The 20,887-nt window shown below is 39.4% G+C and overlaps 1 protein-coding gene across 2 annotated transcripts in view; it reads left to right on the top strand.

The window, feature by feature from the left end:
• Positions 1–663: 663 nt before the first annotated feature.
• Positions 664–20,887, top strand: part of LOC148755042 (uncharacterized) — a 28,336-nt gene continuing 8,112 nt past the window's right edge. For both annotated transcript variants that reach the window (XM_088792859.1, XM_088792858.1), the window contains exons 1-3: positions 664–805; positions 2,767–2,931; positions 7,308–7,434. In XM_088792859.1, coding sequence (XP_088648985.1) covers positions 2,836–2,931; positions 7,308–7,434 — 223 coding nt within the window. In that variant the 5' untranslated portion in view covers positions 664–805; positions 2,767–2,835. The remainder of the gene's footprint in view (positions 806–2,766; positions 2,932–7,307; positions 7,435–20,887) is intronic.

The raw sequence follows: 20,887 nt of genomic DNA, 5'->3' as shown, positions 1-20,887 counted from the left end.
TACCCCTTTTAGGATGAGATATTATGCAGAAGCTACAAGCTCCCCTCCACATCTCTGCTTAGCCTACTCTAATAGCTGCTCAGTTGGTCGGGAACATTCACTATTGGCTTTCTAGCGTGATGTTCACTTATCTGATGTAGTTAAGCCCCTACCAGTCCCCATAATGGCCACTATATTGGAAACACCCTGAGCCAAATGAGCGATCCGGCTCATTCCCCTTCTCGTAGGTTTGGTTGTTGCAGCGGAGTTACAACTGAAACTGCCTGACTACTGGTTCCAAAGCCGATCATGAGTCATCAGTGGAAATCACTGAAGGTGGAGGATGGCTGGCCACAGTCCTAAGTCAGTTACACGTCCGGGTTAATTATATTTACACTTAAGAGTAACCCAGTGCACATTCAAGTTTTCCCAATTATAACCAGTCTTTTGCAGCTGTTGCTTATTTAATCGGGATTGTTTTACGAGGACCACACCTGGTATTGGCGGTAAACTTCAAGTTTAACCCCTAACGTTTTCGGTTTTTCATAAAACACTGCAGAAGAGATGGTTATACCAACATTTTACACCAAATTAAGAAGGGGAAACATTGCTAACGCAGGAAAAGGAGTGAGAGCGGTTGTCTTATGGGAAATGTAGTCTTTATGGAACTGGCGGCCGCGCAGGACCCTGGGAACGAGTCTTCCGGCCTCTGTCGGCCTCCGTGCAGCTCTAGTCCCGCCTCCCGGCTTCCGCACGGACCTTGGTCACGCGGAGCGCACCTGGTAGAGCTGGTTTTCCTCGTGGGCATGGTGGTTCGCGTGTAAAGGTAGAGCGCGGGGGTGAAGGGGAATCTGGGCGACCTGGGCCCAGCTTGAAGCGCGTGGGGACTTGTGTCTGTGGAGGAGGGGACGGGAGGTCACGGGAATCCCCCCGGCGGGATCTTCAGTGCAGAGCCCGCGGGTACCTGTTGGGGGGACCCCTGCCTTTCGGTTCCCGTGGCGCAGATGGGACTGAGCCCGGTCAGGAGCAGGTCCCTGTGCGGGACGGGGTGCAGGGACCTTGTGCGCGGCCCGGCAGCCGCTGGTCGGGAGAAAATCCGGTTTTAGCAGCAGGAGGGGAAAGTGCGGTTATAATGAGACCGTGAGAGCCAGAAAGCGCAGGCGGTGAGTCTGCTTGAGAGACGAGCTCTGGGGCTAAAACTACCGGGTAAAGTCCAGCTCTGTCACCTGTAGGCAGGGCCGACAGAAGGAACCTGCCTCAGTCCGATTTCTCATTGAAAAATAATTGCGTTTTGAGAGAGAAGTTCTCGCTTATAAAGCAAATAGCCAACTGAGTAAGTGGTAATTGCCATTATATTCAGAAGGTACTTAGGTCTTTCTCTTCACTGGGTGGCTTTTGTAAACCTCACATCCAGTATATGAGGTAGGCATAACCATCTGCATTAGAATAAAAGAAAGCAACCGAGGCCGAGGTTGGTGGAGCGTATTGCTCAGCTCACAAGCCCCGGATGATGGAGCTCCGAATTAGGAGCAGATGTGCTTTGAATCTCAGGATATATCTAAATGCCACACCTACCTAAAACCATCATTACACCTTTCACAGCACTTAAGAGAGTGACCTATGCTTACAGACGTGTGGGTAAAACTGGAAGTGAATGTGAATGGACTCTCAGCACTGTCAGGTGTATTCCGGAATTTCTGGTCTCATCAGAATCCTGAGGTCAGACAGAGGTTCCTAGCTCTTCCTGCACTGGCAGGTAGTCTGTGTTTTAAGTCTGAAATTTTAGGCATTCCAAGAGTGTCAGGTTTGTGGCCCTAATGTGAATTTATTTCCCAGAGCCAGGTCCCAGATTTTGGGAAGCACTTACTTTAGAACAAAGCAGCTCCTGTGATGTAGGAATCGGGAGGGCTTCAGGAACAGGATTGTTCCCTGGAAGAGAACAGCCCTGTTCTTACTCTCCTCACCAGAGCTTCAGAGCTGAGGCAAAAGAACACAGCAAACAGCATGTCCTATATTTGCACAGTCAGAAGTTCTTGATCCCTTGGGCCAGATTTGGAGATACTATGTGTTGCAACCACCACACTGGTGTGACAGTGGAGAATTGGCGTCACCCTTGAGAGAGGGGTGAGCTGGGGTGGCTCTGGTATGCTGTCTAGGGAAGGTCATTTTGTGGGAGACCTTGTGAGGGTGAGGTCTGGGGTAAGGGGCAACCAGACCCACGATGGAAATTCTGTCCCCAGTGTTGCTTGGTGGCCCCCTGTATTTCACGCTTTACAACACTGTGCTGCTCTCACATGTGCCCATGTGACATTATTGACTTGTCCTGACCTCAGAGAATCCTAAAACGATGGTTCATGAAGGGTTTCCATGCTGATGTCCTTATGACTCTTGAAAGCTTTAAAGAAATTGGACCAGGGGGTTTCAGTGACATATCCAGGGCCAGGCAGTTTATGACAGAACCAGGAGGAAAACAACTGCCGTTCACTTTCTCACAGGTAAGTCAGCAAAAATATCTTACGAAAAGGACCATTTGAGAAAATATGATCCAGTTAAAACTAAACTGAAATATTCTTGCCCTCAAACCCTCTATACTCCTTTTACTGGGCTTTCTGAGGATTTTCTCCTTGGAGATGTAAACAGTGTTAATTGGAAAAGTTAAATGATGCAGCCTGAGTATTTTATGTAAATATTAGTGAAAGAGCAGTGCCTTATCCTGTACGTACTTTAATGTAACTAAGTTGTTTATGTTAATCATTCAGAAAATCAAGTACATTGTTTTTTAACCAGAGAGAAGTTGAGTCAGTGAAAAACTGTACGGTTTAGTCGAGGTATCCACTTCCCGTCTCATGTGGACAGATGGTGCTACCCCTGCACGGTCCTTCTTTGGCCTCCCAGTCGAACCTCCCCAGTTCTCTACAGTCTCCCCAGAGCAGCAGAATGAACACATCTCAGGTGAGCACTTTGTTCATTTCCCACTTTGCATTGTGATGGATTTATGAGGTTCATAAGTGTCCATATATTCAATGCAAAAGAGAAGTAGAAATAAAGCCAGTCTTGAGAGAAAATACACAGTTTTAGCATTAGCTCTGATGTTTGCAGTGGCTCTTGGTAGATAATCTTTGATTCGTATATTCCATGTAATTGCTACTTTGTTTAGATTTTAGTTTAGTCATGAATGTACTTTGAATTATATTAAATATTTTTCCTGTATCCATTAAAATAAAGCTATAGTTAACGTATACATATCGTGAGCAGCAAATGAATGTTCCAATATTAATTCATGGTTGATTTCCTGTATACACCCTACTTGCTGATGAGTTGGCTGGGATATTTCTGCTTGTACTTATAAATGAGTATCTGTATCACAGTTAAGCGAGCGTATCATTTCCTTTTCCCGTGTTTCCATCCAATTTTGGTGATATGTTTATATTAGCCTCATAAAAAGAATGTGACTCTCACCTTTTTTTTGTTTCCTTTGTGTAATGTTTTTTCCCCTGTATTTTATTCCATGCCAATTGCATGTTGTTTGCAGGGGATTGATGTGTGAAGATTTTGAGTACCAAATATGTTTATTAAAGATCATAGGTGTCTCCTGTGTTTTTCTCTCACCATGGAGTTTTCAAAGAGCAGAAGCATTTAATCAGGTTTTCAAAATTTTAGTCTTTTCCTTTTGTTAGTTATGCTTTTTTGGTCATATATAAAAAAATCTTCCTAAGTCAAGGTCACGATGATGTTTTGTCCTGTTTTTGTAAGTTTTATAATTACAGTTTGTGATCTTTAGCATTAACTTTTATGGTGCAAGGTATAGATCAAGATTGTTTACTTTTGCTTATGCATGTTTGATATTCCAGCAACATTTGCTGCAATGAATATAAATACCTTCTCCACGGAATTGCTTTGACACCTTTGTGGGGAATCGTTTGATTTTATATTATTTGTGGTTCTGTTTCTCGAGTCATTATTCTCTTCTGTTGATGTGTGTCAGTCCTTTTGCTAATACTATACTCCCTTGATTACTGTTGCTTTCATGTAAGTCTTGAAATTGGTGTTGTGCATTTCCCCAACTTGTGCTTTTTCATAATTGTATTGGATAGTGTAAATCCTTTACCTCTTCCTAAAAGTTTTAGAATATACCTTTGTATCTTCAAAATGTGCTCTAATTTTGCGTGTGGTTGCAGTGATGCTATACCTCAGTTTTAGACCTCCCTTTTATGTTCCAAAGTCATGCATCCAACAGCGCAGTGTATAGTTCCATCTCTATGTTGATAGATCTCTTAATTGTAAATGAAGAACATCTTCCTCACTGTGACCCTCTGCCCATCCCCTTCCTTTAGTTCTTCTACCTCAGCTCACGGGTGATGTCGAGAAACCCAGTAGTCCTCCCTTCTGTGTGTCTCCTTTGCTACTTACACAGAATATGTTACTTCTGATGCTTCTGGTCACCAAGTGTGTGGGTTTTGTTCCCCCCCAAGTAAGTGTCTGCAACACCAGCCAAACATGTTACAGTTTAATTCGTCTGATACCATCTGCCTGGAGATAGCATGAGATCCCACAGTAAAGGGCTCATTCTACCGCACTGCTCCCACTCCACTGCAGGTACCAACTGCATTTCCCAGTTGTCACCTGTGCTTCTGACCTTGGGCTATACATCTGAGGTTCCCAGGACCCCCTCCTTGGGTTTGATTAATTTGCTAGAGCAACACACAGAACTGAGGGAAAGGCAATTATCAGTATATTAAAGGACATGGTGTAGGATACAAGTGAACAGCCAGATGAAGAGATACATAGGGTGAGTGTCCTGAGCACAGCAGCTTTTGTTCCCATGGAGTTGGGGTGCAGCCCTCTCCTTACACATTACTGTTATGTTCAGCAACCCAATCTAGAGGCTCTCTAAATATGTAATTTTGGGGTTTGAGGTTTTCGTAGACTAGTCATCATATAGGCATAATTCTTCTTTTTTTTTTTTTTAAATCTGTGTGTTTTTGTGTTTGTTTTTTTAAAGAATTTTTTTTTTTTATTGGGGAAAGGGAACAGGACTTTATTTGGGAACAGGGTGTACTTCCAGGACTTTTTTCCAAGTCAAGTTGTTGTCCTTTCAATCTTAGTTATTGAGGGTGCCATTCAGCTTCAAGTTGTTGTCCTTTCAGTCTTAGTTGTGGAGGGTGCAGCTCAGGTCCAGGTCCAGTTGCCCTTGCTAGTTGCAGGGGGCACAGCCCACCTTACCTTGCGGGAGTCGAAACCGGCAATCTTGTGGTTGAGAGGAAGCGCTCCAACTGACTGAGCCATCTGGGTGCTCAGTAGCATCTGAGCTTAAGGTGCCATGTTCAATCTTAGTTGCAGGGGGCGCTGCCCACCATCCCTTGTGGGACTCGAGGAGTTGAACCGGCAACCTTGTGATTGAGAGCCCACTGGCCCATGTGGGAATCGAACCGACAGCCTTCGGAGTTGGGAGCATGGAGCTCTAACCGCCTGAGCCACCGGGCCGGCCCAATGATCAATTCTTAACTTTATTTTGAGCCTCTCTCTTCTCTCTACAGAAGTGGGAGGCAGTGCTGAACATTCCAAGGTTCCGATTATGGCCTGGTCTCTCTGGTGACCAGTACCGATCCTGGAGCCCACCCACAGTCACCTCATTAAAACAAACGATGCTCCAGGGGCTCTTGTCACTTAGGCACGTACAAGGGTTTTAGGAGCTCTGTGGCAGGAACCAGGGGCAGAGACCCATGTATGCAGATGATCATCTGCTTATCACGGGCTTACATCCTGATAAACCCACTGTAAGTTGAAAATACCGTAATTGAGAAATGGAGTTAGTACTAAAAAACCGAAAACAGTTCATCCATTTTTCACCTCTGGCAATCATCAATCTGTTGTCGGTATGAACTGTGGTGTTTTTTTTGTTTCTTTGTAGTTTCCACCGATACAAGGTCTGACAGTTAAGTTAACGAACTCATTCTAGAAAAAGTGCTTCATACTTCCTTGCTGAATACAGTAGCATCTCAGTTTTCGAACGTCACAGTTGACGAACATTTCGGTTTATGAATACCGTAAATTTTATGGCTATGCGGTATCATTAGATAGTAAAATTCATGCTAAATTACTGTTTTAGGGGTTGATTTTAAAAGTCTGGAACGGATTAATCCATTTTTTATTACTTTCTGTGGGCAACCGTGCCGCGGTTTTCGAACGTTTCAGAACTCTAAAGGTCTTCCGGAAGGAATTACGTTCGAAAACCCAGGTACCACTGTATCACTGCCTTTGAAGTACTCCCCTTCGGAGGCTATTCACCAATGCCAGCGCCTAGTCTACCCTTCAAAGGAAATCTTTTTTGGAATGGCCATCAGAGCTGTTTTCATACTACACTTGATGTCCTGAATGTCATCAAAATGTCTTCCTTTCACTATTTCCTTTATCTTAGAGTAAAGAAAGAAGTCCTTGGGGGCCCGACCAGATGAGTAGGGAGGGATTTCCAATACAATTATTTATTTACTCGCTATAAAGTCCCTCACAGGCAGTGCCCTGTGAGCTGGTACATTGTTGTGATGGCAGAGCCATGAATTATTGGAAGAAAGGTCAGATGATGGAACTGTTTTCATGAAGCCTTTTCAGCACTTCCAGATGGTAAACTTGGTTAAGTGTTTGTCCAGGTGGTACAAATTCATGAGGCACAATCTCTCTGAATTCAAAAAAGGGTAGCAACATTGTTGCAACAATTCACAAAATAATTGTCCATCCTTCTTTTCGAAAGATCATGTGGTATTTGTCTTTCTTATTTCACTTTGCGTAATGCCCTCGAGATCCTTAAATTGGTCTCCTCTATTTTCCTAAATGAAACTTTCTCCGCTCTTGCACAGCATTGTGTCTGATGGCCGAGTCTCATGATGCGTACGACCTCCAGGGCTTACCCGTATCTCTTCGTGTCTCTTCCTTGGTTTCCTGTTACCCCAGCAGAGAACTCCAAGGGGTGTGTGTATCCTAGAGAGTGCTCAGGACAGTTCACTAGGGCACAGGAAAAGATGACAGGAAGCCTAGTTATAAAACTGTCTAAAAGACAAGTCACTAAACTTTATGATTCGTATATTAACTGACAGTCTGTGGTATATAATTTAGAAATAAATACAAATACATCTGGGCACGAGAATAGAATTTGTTCCAATTATGTGAGTACCCTCACAGTGTAAGACAATGATAGGCCATCATAGGCGTCCTTTATAAAATTTTCTTTTAAATTCTTTACAATAATTCTGATAGAAAACAGCTTGCAAAGTTATTTGCCATATCACCTGTTTCTGAACCCTTGTGACTGAGTAAGAAATATGCCGTTACAGGACTCAGTGTCCTTCAAGGACGTGTCTGTGGAGTTCACCCAGAAGGAGTGGCAGCACCTGGACCCTGCTCAGAGGGCCCTCTACAGAGATGTGATGCTGGAGATCTACAGCCACCTCGTCTCCGTGGGTGAGCAGACCTGACCACCTGACTCCCTCTGAATGCAATTCTGTTTTCCTTCTCTCCTTCATATTGAAATTACTTTTATTGGGGTGTAATTAACAGAAATTAAATGTCAGGAATGTTCAGTGTATAATCTGCTGAGTTTGGAAATGTTTATAGGTGATTACTACCACCAAAATAATGATATAAAATACTTTTGTCACCCCAAAGACTTCCCTTGTAGCTCTTTGCAGTTATTTTTCTTTCTTGTCCCCGCTCCCTGTCAAGCACTGGTGTATTTTAGTCCCAATACTTTTGCCTTTTTAGAATTTTATGTACATCGTACATTATTTACATATTTTTCTTGATTCTTTTACTTGCCTCTTTCTTAAGTTTTATTAAATGATTGACGTGACATTGGTTAATAAAGTGATATAGGTTTCAAGTGTACCGGTCTATCATGCATAATTGTATATTGGTTTGTGTGTTCACCACCCAACGTCAAATCTCCTTCTATCAGGAGATATTTGACTCTTCATTGAACCTTTTCCTTCTAGCCTTTCCCTCTGGTAAACACCATACTGTGATCTGTCAATGCTTTTTTGTCTATTTGTCTTTTTTTTGTTTTCAGTTTCATATCCCACATATGAATGAAATCATATGGTTCTCGACGTTTTCCGTCTAACTTTTGTCGTGGCCAAGTAATCTGTTGTATGTAGGTACTAGGTCTTTATCCAGTCATCTATTGAAGGATGCTCTGTTTGTTTCAACGTCTTGACCACTGTGAATAATGCTGCAGTAAACATAAGGGTACATATATCTTTATGGATAAATGTTTTCAGATTTTTTTGGGTAGACAGTGAGGAGAGAAATTGCTGGGTCACATGGTAATTGTATTCTTAATTTTTTGTGTGACTTCCATACTGTTTTCCATAGTGGCTATTCCAATTTGCTTTCCCACCAACAGTGTATGAGGGTTCCTTTTTGCCCTACAGCCTCTCGAACACTTTCGATGACTTGCCTTGTTGACAACAGCCATTCACACAGGTGTGAGATACTATCTCATTGCGGTTTTGATTTGCATTTCCCTGTAGCTAGTAAAGTTGAGCATGTTTTCCTTGTATCTGGTGGCCGTTTATTTGTCTTCTTGGGATGAGTGTCTCTTTCGGGCCTCTGCCCATTTGTTTTGGAGGGCGCAGTTCACAGTGACCCATGCGGGGATCGAACCAGCAAACTGGGTGTTATTAGCACCGTGCCCTAACTAATTGAGCTAACTGGCCACCCATAATTGGATTGTTTGATTTTTGTCGTTGTCGTTGAGTTACGTGCGTGCGTTCCTTATATATTTTGTATTTGCCCCTCTATGGTAGGTGTTGTTTGAAAATATCTTGTCTGATTTGGTTGGTTTTCTCTTTGTTTTATTGACTTTTTTTTGCTGTGCAAAAACTTTTGAGTTTGATACAGTCCCATTCGTTCATTTTTGTTTTTACTTCCCTTGCCTTTGAGATCAAACTCATAAAATCCTCTGTGAGACCAAGTTCCGTGAGTTTAATACCAATGGTTTGTTCCACGTATTTTATTTTGTCATGTCTTGTGTTTAGGTCTTTGGTCCATTTTATTGAGTTTTGGTGTACGGTGACAGATATTATAGCAATCTACTTTCCTTCTTTTGCATGTGGCTTTCCAATTTTCCAGCACCATTTATTGAAGAGGCTTTCTTTGCTTAACGGTATGTTTTTGGCTCCTGTATTGAAAATTATTTGCCCGTATGTATGTGGGTTCATTCGTAGGCTCTCATTTCTGTTCCATTGGTCTGTGTGTCTGTTTTTCTGCCAATACCATGTGGTTTTGAGTATTGTCTCTTTGTAGTATAATTTGAAGTCAGGAGGTATGACCCTCCCGCTTTGTTCTTTTTTTTCAGGATTGCTTGGCTAATCATGATCTTTTGTGGTTCTATACAAATCTGATGATTTTTTCCTCTATTTCTTTGAGAAAATGCCTTTGGGGTTTTGATGGAGATTGGATGAAGTCATCATATTGCTTTGGGTAATATGGCCATTTTAACTGTGTTGATCCATGGAAGAATTTCTCTCCAATTCTTTTTTTCACTTAGCGTTTGAGATTCATGCATGCTTTTGTGTATGTCACCATTCTTTTTATTTCTAGGCAGTATTTCTTTGCATGTGTACACCACAATTTGTCAGCCGTATACCACTTGATAGACATGTAGGGTTTTCCTTATTTGTGCTGTTAGGAATAGAGCTGCAGTATGCATTTAAGTACATGTTTTGTTGAGACATTTGTTTTCATTTGTCTTGTGTAAACATTCCAAAGTGTGGTATTATTGTTCTTATGTTCACTTTATAGGAACCTGCCCAATGTTTCCAAAGTGGCTGTGCCGGTTTGCGTGCCCATTAGCAGTGTCTGATAGTTATGGTTGCTCTACATTCTCACCAATATGTGGGAATGGAGGTCATTATGGTTTTTTGTTTTTGTTTTTAACAAACAACAAACGTAGATTTCTCACAGTTGTGGAGGCTGAAAGTCCAGGATCATGGAGTAGACTCCATGTCTGGTGGAGACCCACTTCTGGGTTCCAGGCTGCCAGCCTCTCACTGTGTGCTCCCATGGTGGCCGTTACTTTGTTTTTGTTTTTGTTTTGTTTTTTATAGTCATAAACTAGATATTTAAAACAAGATAAAGAGACCACTTAAAATTGTGGGAGTAGAAATCATTTTTTGTTTTAGTCTATTCCTTTCTACATTTCCATATTTTTGAAGCCCAATAAATGTTGTTTTCAATTTACATGTGACTTTTAACCAGTAGTGCTTTCATTTTTTTTCCTATAACTTTGTGCCGTAATGAATTTTCTGGATGTGCACAAAGATCTCTAATTTATGTAAGAGACAGCTAGGAAATACTTTTTACATATCATATAACTGCATATTAAATAACTGTGCTTTTGTAACTTTTATCTTGGAGCATGATGAAACAGTGGTTTTTTTTTGTTTGTTTTGTTCTTTTTTTAAATCTAGTAGATGTTTTTGTATCTTACTGGATTTTCATTTGTGTTTTCCTCATGACTAAGTTAGTTGAACATCTTTTCAGGTACTTTAGGCCATGCATGGATTTTGTTTCTTGAAATCTGTTCAAATATGTAGCCCATTTTTCAAGACTGTTTCTTTTAAAGAGTTACATTAAATTGACAGAGTTCTTTATATAATCTTTATGGAAGACCAGGATTAGATAAATCTTTTGCTAAGTTTTCTTCCTATCTTTTGCTTTTTCTTCTTAATAGTGTCTTGGAACAGCAGAATTTTTTGTTTTTTAAGATATCGTTTGTTTTTTTCTTTTTTTTTCCCAAGGTTTTTTCATTGTTTGTTATATTTCATCGTTTTTGTATCTTTTTAAATATTTTTTTTGCTGAATCTAAAGTCACTAAAATTTTCTCCCTTGTTTTCTTGAAGATATTTTATAATTTTACATGTAGGGCTTTGATTCACTGCCAGCAAATTTTTTTATGTGCTGTGAAATAAGAGTTGTGGTTCACTTTTTTATATCTGTGTCTAGTTATAGTCACACCATTTGCTGGAAGGATTATTAGTTTTCCATTGAATTGGCTTTGGTTCTTTGCCAAAAACAAATTGACCATATATATGTAGTTCTGTACCTGGACTCTATTCCGTTTAATGATTCTGTGAGTGTGAAACGCACCTTCTTGATTATGTAGCTTTCTGGAAAGTTACCAAATAAGGAGGATTTAGTCCTCCAAATATATTTTTAATTTGAAAATTATTTTGATTATACGTTCTTTGTAATTTCCATATAATTTTTAGAATTTCGAATCAATTTCTTCAAGACTTTTGCTTGGAATTCTGGTTGATATAGTCTTGAGTCTTCACAATGGTCCAGAAGGATTTACGTGTTAATAATATGGATCTTCTGATACATTAAGTGATAGTGTATCTCTCCCTTTTATTTAGGTCTTTACCTTTTTTGTTTGCAATGAGTTGTAGCTCTGCGTGTATTTTACACATATTTTGTTCAATGTATTTTATGAAGTTGATGTTACTGTAAATGGCCTCTACTTTACAGCTACAAATTCCAATTGTTTGTTAGAAATATATAGAAACTCAGTTGATTTATTTATAGTCGTTGTGTTTTGTAACTTTATTATTCTTATTGTAGCAGATCTTTTGGAGCTTCTGAAGGATGTTTTATATGAACAGTTATGTTATCTGAATTAAGATATGTTACTTCTTCATTTTTAAACTATACGCCTTTTGTGTGTTTTTTTTGTTTCGTCACTGGCTAGGGCCACCAATGTAACATTGAATACAAGTGGTGACAGAATATACTTATTTGTTGTTTCTAATCTTCGAGGTAAAGCATTCATTCTTCACCATGACATAATTAATTAACTGAATCAATTATTAGTTTCTAAAACTGACCTTTATCAGTTTCAGGAAATTCTCTCATCTGTTGAAAGCTTTTTTTTTTTTTTTTAATTAAGGTTTTATTGGGGAAAGGGAACAGGACTTTATTGGGGAACAGTATGTATTTCCAGGACTTTTTTCCAAGTCGGTTGTTGTCCTTTCAATCTTAGGTGTGGAGGGTGCTGTTCAGCTTCAAGTTTTTGTCCTTTCAGTCTTAGTTTTGGAGGGTGCAGCTCAGCCCCAGGTCCAGTTGCCGTTACTAGTTGCAGAGGGTGCAGCCCACCATCCCTTGCGGTATCGAACCGACAATCTTGTGGTTGAGAGGACGTACTCCAACCAACTGAGCCATCGGAAGCTCAGTGGCAGCTCAGCTCAAGGTGCCATGTTCAGTCTTAGTTGCAGGGGTCGGAGCCCACCATCCCTTGCGGGAGTTGAGGAATTGAACTGGCAACCTTGTGGTTGAGAGCCCACTGTCCCATGTGGGGATCGAACTGGCAGCCTTCGGAGTTAGGAGCATGGAGCTCTAACCGCCTGAGCCACCGGGCCCGCCCCTAAAGGATATTTTTAGATGTAACATCTCAAGACTTGATGCCATGGTAATACTTATAAATTGAGTCCACAGATTTGTACTATTTTCTAGAAGAGATTGAATAGAACTGGTATTGTTTCTTACCTAAATATGATGTTGACTATACGATTTTTATAAGTTTTCTTTATCAAGTGGAAGACATTCTCTGTGCTAGTTAAGTTAGAGAATTTTCTCATGAATGGGCTTTAATTTCCCTCTTTCTCTTTATTTGGGCTTCATTTTGTTTTTTTTTCTAATTTCTTGAGATAGAAGCTCGATTATTGACTTGAGAATTTTCCTGTTTTCTAATGTAAGCATTTAGTGGTATCAGTTTTTATCTCAGTGCTGTTTTATCTGCCTCCCACAAATTTTGATATCTCTTACTTTCATTTTGTTCAGTGTATTTCTTTTAGTTTCTCTTGAGACTTCTTCTTTGAAAGACTTTAGAAATGTGTTGTTTAACTTCCACATCTTTGGAGAATTTTGTAAAACTTTCTGTAGCTGATTTTTAGTTTGATTTCATTGTGGTCAGAGAATACGCTTTAGTTCATTTTTATTAAACTTCTTTTCTGTTGTGGTTTTCTAATGTCCCAGGATAATGGCTATCTCGGTACATGTTCTATAGTTTTTAAAAGCATGTGTATTCTGCTGTTACTGTGTGGACTTTTCTATACATGTCTATGACAGCATGTTGGTTGATGGTTTTGTTAAGTTGTGTATCTGCTGATTTTCTGTCTAGTTCTATCAGTAGTTGGAAGGGGATGTTGAAGGTTCTGATTATAATTATGGATTTGTCGACTTCTCTTTTTAATTCTCTTAGTTTTTGCTTCATGTATTTTTAGTCTCTGTTGTTGCTATATACATATTTCATATTGACGTCATTTTGGTGGGTTGTTCCTTTAATCATTATGTACTGTCCTTCTCTGTCTCTCTTAATGTTCTTTTCTGTTCAGTTTACTTTATCTGCTAGAAATGTAGTCCCTCAGCCTTTTTTTTTCTTTTCTAAATGTATGTGCGGTATATCTTTTTCTGGTGTGTTACGTTTAAACTTGCCTACATCATTACTTTGAAGTGAGTTTCTTGTAGACAGTATATAGTCACATTGTTTGTAAATCTGTCTGATTGTGTTTTACAAGTTGTCTTTAGATCTTTTGTATTTGATGTAATCATAGATATGTTAGGGCTTAAGTCTGCTGTTTATTATTTTCTTCTATTTCGTTATTTTTTCCTTCCTGTGGGCTACCTCAGAATTTTATAGAATTCCATTTTGATCTGCCCATAGTGTCTTTGAGGTTTTTGTGTAGTTCTTTTTAGTACTTTCTCTAGGAATTCCATTTTATATAACTTATCACAGGCTGCTAGTGTTCACATTTTATTAGTTTGAGTGAAGTGTGCCTCCTTTTACCTTCCCTAATTTATAATGTAACTTTGTCAAACATTTTCTCTCCACATACTCATAACTATATCAGACAGTTATAATGCTGCTTCCACCATGAAGGAGTTTAGAAAACATAAGAGCAGGAATACGTGTTGGATATACCGTAGCCCCCCTCATCCATGGTTGTGCTTTCCATGGTTTTAGTTACCTGCGGTCAACTGAGGTCTGCAAAGATTCAACGGAAAAATTCCAGAAATAAACAATAAGTTTTAACTTGTGCGTTATTCTGAGTAAGTAGTGTGATGAAATGTTGGCTGTTCTGTGTGGGACATAAGTCATTCTTTTGTCTAGTGTCTCCGCACTGTTTGCTACTGTCACTTAGTAGCCATCTGGGTTATGAGATCGACTGTCAGGGTGTTGCAGTGTTTGTGTTCGAGTCATCCTTGATTTATTTCATAATGACCTAAAGCACAAGAGTAGTGGCTGGCAATTCTGACATGCCAAAGAGAAGCCGTAAAGTGCTTCGTTTAAGTGAAAAGGTAAACATTCTTGACATAATGAGAAAAAAAACCCATATGCTGAAGTTGCTACAATGTACAGTAAGAACAAATCTTCTATCTGTCATATCACTTTTTTTCCTGATAGCTTAAGATCCCTAGACATTTAAAATCTGTGAAAGAATTTTTGTCCTATTCTTTTAGGGTAGTCCTGCTGGTGATAAATGTGTACATTTTTCTTCATCTGAGAATGTCTCGATTACACGTCATTCCTGATGGTATTTTCACTGCATGTGGAATTTTGGGTTAAGAGTTTTTAGCAGTTGAATCATTGTGCCACTTTCCTATGTAGCCCTTGTGCTTTGTCATGAGATGTCGCTGTTCCAATTGTGTTTTCCCTATATTTAAGGTTACTTTTGTTTTGCTGCTTTCACAATTTTTTAAATTTTTCTATAGTTTTTAGATGTCTGACTGTGGCTTTATTTGGGCTAATTCTGTTTGTCATTTCCTTAGGAAATAGTTTGTCTGCATTTTTGATGTCTAGCTCTGAGAGCTGGCAAGCCTCTTGTCCTCCGTCCTGTCTCCACAGCTGTGCAAGATAATCATGAAGTCCGCCCCTTCCTTGCTTGGCACAAATCAGTCCATTTAAACCACGCAAATCCTGGCTTATTATAACTTGTCAGTTATATTAAGTTGGTGCAAAAGTAATTGTGGTTTAAAAGGTTAAAAATAATTGCAAAAACCTCAGTTACTTTGCACCAATGTAATAAATAGCAACTCTCACTCTGGCTGCATCCTCTGACCACAGTGAAATCCAGGGCCACTGGTTCCTTCCTTCAAACTGTTTTCGTTCTGTCTTGGGTGCCTACCCTGCTCTCTCCTGATTGCCTCAATATGTGAGCAACAAACTATTTTGTGTCCTGGTATACACTACAAAACAGCCCAAACATGGATAGTTACAGAGGCAGGAAACAAAGTATTGGAAATGAAGTCTGCAAACTAACCCAGTTGGAAGTCCAAGATATACTAATATATAAAAAAAAAAAAAAAAATGGTGCCAACTTCCTTTTGCGCCTCAAATACATATCCTTAATTAACATCTGCTGAGATGTACTGATTGGCAAATTGGCAAACATCAGGCCTTAATCCATACTGGGGCTCAAATTACAGTTAACACGGGGATTCCTGTGACTTTTAACAGGATGCTTTCTGTAAGGGCAGGTGTTGTATAGAGGACAAATAGTTATGCTTCACCTGAACCATTGGAATGATTGCCTTAACCAACCTCACTGTGGTGACACAGCACCCAAAGTAGTGCATCATGGACCTAGTGACCCAAGAAAGGTAATGAAATTACATGTCTGACACTTACGCTTCATTGGCTTGACAAATGTAACTCAGTGAACCCACCCCTCAGTTACGCCATTGCACAGTCTTTGCAGGCGAGATCTTAATCACATCCAACTTTTCTCAGGAGCACAGATAAGATTATTACATTGATGACATGCTCCTCTGAGGAGATGCATTTGACACAGTCATTCAGATCATACAGATACTCATAAAAGACCTCACAAAACGTAGTGAGTCATTGTCCCATCCTTAGTACAAAGCCGCACCTCCTCAGTTAAATTCCTGAGAATTATTTCGTCAGTTGAGGTACTGCTGTATTTCTGACATTCATGAAATAGCTTTTAGCACTCTCCATATCCTCAACGTTACCAATACCTGTGCTTTTTTTTTTTTACTTCCTTTGGTTTTTGGTGACAACATATTCCTTTTAACAAATTTCATAATATTAGTCACAAACCATCCACTTTGAATGATGTTTCCTACAACCAAACGCTGTATAATCTGTCTAAATTGTGTGAGGCACTTCTATCCCTGAGAGACTCTTGCTGTAGAGGCTTTAGCAACCTCTTCTCATGCCTCTTGGACTTTCTGGACCACCCATGCTACACATAAAATGCCCATGAGCCTCCGATGCAGGAAAGTGCCCCCGTTATCATGTGACATGCCATTGGAGCAGCATTGTGGACTGCACACTTGCCTTTCCTGGAAATAGATACTCACATGTCCTGAGTCTGTGACTTTCAGTACCCAGCTGAACAGTGTGCCTTGTGTCCTAGAAGCCATATCCGTCAACCTCGGGATGGCCAGTGAGACCTCCTGGCTGAAGTGCAAGTGGTGTTTACAAGACAGATACACACGAGCTCTCTGGCACATCCCACATGCAGCAGGAAGGGGCCTGGCCTGCCCTGTGCTCAGTCCATGGGTAGATGGTGCAGTGCTGGAGGAGGTCATCCTTATTCCAGACCTCTTGATCCCCTAGGGAACCTCTTGGGATCAACTGAATGAACAGCAGAAGGAGTTCCCTCATTTTGCGGATGGCAGTGCCACTGTGACTCGTAACGGATCTCCCTGGAGAACTGCTTCTTTTCCTCCTTTACCTGGGATTTCTGTGATGAAGACTGGACCCAAGATAGTACAACTGGCCAAACTTCAAGCACTCATCTTGCTATTTGAGGATGCACTAACCAATATTGGCCCCATGTGCACCGTTTTACAGACATTTCAGCTATTGCCAATGAACTGACTGTGTGGTTCATCCAATGACAATGACAATTTCCTCTCCAGTTAAGTCCCCTTTGGGGGAAAGACTCTGGACATCTTGCCTCCCCGATACCCAAACATATAAATCACGGTTACACATGAGTCTGGCCCTACTAAAGCCAAGATACAAGGCGTCATTAAGACACTCCTTTGAAGTCTTGATGTCATTGATGATTACCAAAGCGCTTAATGTCACTTCTCAAAATACACAGTACTGGGCTCTTGAACAAAAACCTTTTACTTTCTTTACACCTCATGCTGCAGTCCTCATAGAGTGCCATATTAGCTAATGAGTTCAAATCCAATAAAGGGGAACATGGCACCTCTCAGTCATCAAACATCAGATGTGAATTGTAATGGAGTCTGACTCCATTATTGATGTTTGATTCCTAACAGCCCTTCTTCGAATTCTTGCTACGTAAGATATTTTCATTTGTGAATCAATCATCCCTCCTTTCCTTCCTTCCTTCTTTCCTTCCTTTCTTCCTTCCTTCTTTCCTTCCTTCCTTCCTTTCGTCCCTCCCTCCCTCCCTCCATTGCTATCTGGATAACTTTTCTTTTCGTAGCATAGTTGACCCAGCTAGAACCTCCAGTACAATAGTGAATAGAGGTGTTCAGAATGAACATCCTGTCTTCTAATATTAGGTGGAAGCTCCAGGTTCTGATCATGAACTGTGATGCTAGCTGTGGGGTTTTCTTAGATACCCGTTATCAGATGGAAGAAGTTGCATTCCGTTCCTAGTTTGTTCAGCACTTTTATCATGAAAGAGTGTTGAGTTTTGTCATAATGCTTTTTCTGTCTATGAAGATGATCGTGTGGTTTGTAATCTATTGATATGGTGAGTTACATTGCTGGATTTTTGGATGTTACACCAGCTGTGCATACTTGGGATCAGTCTCACTTGGTCATGGTGTATAATACATTGACTATGTTTCTAGATTCAGTTTGCTAGTATTTTGATGGGGATTTTTGCTTCTGTATTCATAAGAGGTACCAGTCCGTAGTTGTTTTGTGATGGCTTTATCTGGTTTTGGTATCAAGGTAATGCTGGCCTCTTTCAATGAGATAGGAAGTATTCCCTTTTCTGTCATTTGGAAGAGTTTGTAAAGAATTGGTATTATTGGTTCTTTAAATGTTTGGTAGAATTCAGCTGAAAATCCTATGGGCATAAGCTTTTCTTTGTGGGTAGTGTTTTGGGTACTGATTCAATCTCTTGTGATAACTCCATTCAGAGTTTCTATTCCTTCTTGACCTAGTTTCTATAGTTTGTGTCTTTCCAGGAATTTATCCCTTTTATTAAGTTATCTAATATATTGCTATATATTTGTTCATAATATTCCCTTATACTCATTTTTTATTTCTGTATAGTCAATAGCAATGTCATCTCCTTCATTTCTGATTTTAATAATTTGCATCTTCTCCCTTTATTCTCTGGTTAATCTAGGTAAAGATTTGTCAGTTTTGCTGATCTTTTCAAAGAACTAACTGTAATTACTTTGATTTTGTATCTTTTCTTTCATGAATTTCTAATCCAGTCTTTATTGTTTGTTTCGTTTGCTTGTTTTAGGTTTAGTTTGTACTACTTGTTTTTCGTTTGCATGAAGATGTAAGGGTTAAGTTGTTGATGTGAGATCTTCTTTCTTAATACACTTGACCCTTGAACAACATGAGTTTGAACTGCTTGGGTCCACTTATACACATATATTGTTTCAATAAATATACATTTGGCCCTGCACATCCCTGGGTTTTTCATTTACAGATTCAACCAACTGTAGATTGAAAACAGTATTTTGAATCTGGTTAGTAGTCCATGGATGCGGAGGGCAGACGGGATGCATTGTTTTATGTTATTTTATATAAGGGACTTGAGCAGCTATAGATGTTAGTCTCCGTGGGATGGGATCATCCTGGAGGCAAACCCCCATTTATATAAGTTATGACTGAGTTTTTCAGGAGTCAGAATTTATATGTGGATCTTCACCTGCTCAAGGGGCGGCACCCCAACACCTGCTTTGTTGAAGAGTCAACTGTAAAGTTGTTTATAGCCATAAATTTCCCTCTAAAAACTGATTTTGCTTCATACTACAAGGTTTGGTATGTTGTTCTTTCTCTTTCTGTCATCAGAAAGTATTTTCAATTTCCTTTGTAATTTCCTCCTCAAATTTAGGAGACTGGTGTTTAATTTTTACATATTCGTGTATTGCTCAAATTTCTTTCCATTACTGATTTCTGATTTCATTCTATTGGGACAGAAAAGATACTTTGTATTATTTCTGTAGTTTCAAATTTGTTGAAGTTTGTTTTGTGCCTAATGAATAGCACATCAAGGAACTGTTTTATTCGCAGTTTAGAATAATTTGAATTGTGCTCCTGTTATGTGAGATGTGTTGTATATATATGTCTGTTAGGTTTAGTTGGCTGATAGTTCTGTTCAAATCCTCTGTTTTGTACCTAGCTTCTGTCTCCATATTGAGTGTGATAGTAAAGTGTCCAACTGTTACTGTTTAATCGTTTATTTTTCCTTTCACTTGCCAGTTTTAACTTTATGTATTTTGGGGCTTAGTTGTTGGATGTGTACATGTTTATAATTGTTACAATATCTTCATGATGGATTTACCCATTTGTCGGTATAAATATTAATGTCTTTTTATCTCTAATAACATTTTTTACAGTGTATTTTGTTTCATATTACTATAGCTTTCCTATGGTTGCTGTTTGCATGGAATATCTCTTGCCATCCTCTTATTTTCAACATCTTTGTATCTTTGAATTTAATGTGTATGTCCTTAGACCGCGTATAGTTGAATACAGTTGGAGCTTGTTTTTTTTTTTTTTTTATTTCCTCATCAATCTGACAGTCTCTCCTTTTTGTCTGGATTGTTTAGTTGGCTCACATTTAATGTTATTTCGTATACGGTTGGATATTTGTACGCCATTTTGCATTTTGTTTTCTACATGTGTCATGTATTTTTCTCGTCTATTTCTCTATTGTTTTGTAGTATGTGAATATATTTTCATGTAACATTTTGGTTTATATAATGATTTTATTCACAACCTTTATTGAGAGTTCATTTAATTAGTTATTCCTTTACTGTTTACCTTACACAGCTGCACTTACCAGATCTACAAGTTATCTTAACTTGATTTTAGAGATGTAGAGACAGGTTCCTCCTATGTAAGTTTATTCTTCCTACGCCCTCTTTTGTGGTATTGTTAGGGATTATGTTTTGTTATATATGATTTATGTTGCTAATTTTTGTTTCTCTTCATTTCTTATTGTGCATTTGAGTTACCATTTGGTATTATTTCCTTATTCTAGTATAGCTTGACTCCCTGCTACCGCTTTTATGGTTTTCTTGGAAAGATAAAAACACACGTGTGTGTGTGTTAGAAACACAACATTGCACACATGTACTCATTGTTGTACACAATGACTTTTTAAATCAGTCAAGACAACTTTCTTTACTGTATCTTGTCAGGCGCGTCTACTAGCTGCAAACATCTCTTAATTTTTGTTCATCTGGAAATATTTTCACTTGACCTTTATCTTTAAAAGATCATTTTCCTGGATTCTTTGCCGATAGTCCTTTTCTTTGAGTAGTTAAGAGTATATCATCACCCCACTACCTTCTGCCCTTTATGGTTTCTGATGACGAATCTTACTGAGGAGTCTTTGCCTCTCTCCTCTGGAAACAGAAACTTCCCACTTCTGTGTGTGCCTTGGTGATTTTTCGTTCTACTTTTTTGTGGTAAGTCCGCCCCCCTAGGTAGTTTCCTCACACGTGACCACAAGTTAGTATCCATTCAAAGATTGAAAGGACCCTTCTGTAGATCTCCGTAGCTCTTTCTCTCTCTCTCACTGTAGCTACTAAACATGAACCTTTATTAGAGTTTAATGTTATTTAGGCTTGTGATTTAGGGGTTTAAGGAGATGTTCTTTGAGCAGCTTAAAATATTTCTGTTCTACACCTCCCCTTAGAAGTGGTCAAG

The sequence above is a fragment of the Rhinolophus sinicus genome, chromosome 16 (assembly GCF_057876585.1).
Source record: "Rhinolophus sinicus isolate RSI-liver-muscle chromosome 16, RSI-T2T, whole genome shotgun sequence".
NCBI lineage: Eukaryota > Metazoa > Chordata > Mammalia > Chiroptera > Rhinolophidae > Rhinolophus > Rhinolophus sinicus.
Note: the sequence above shows the minus strand (reverse complement) of the source record. Positions and strands in the feature narration are given on the sequence as shown.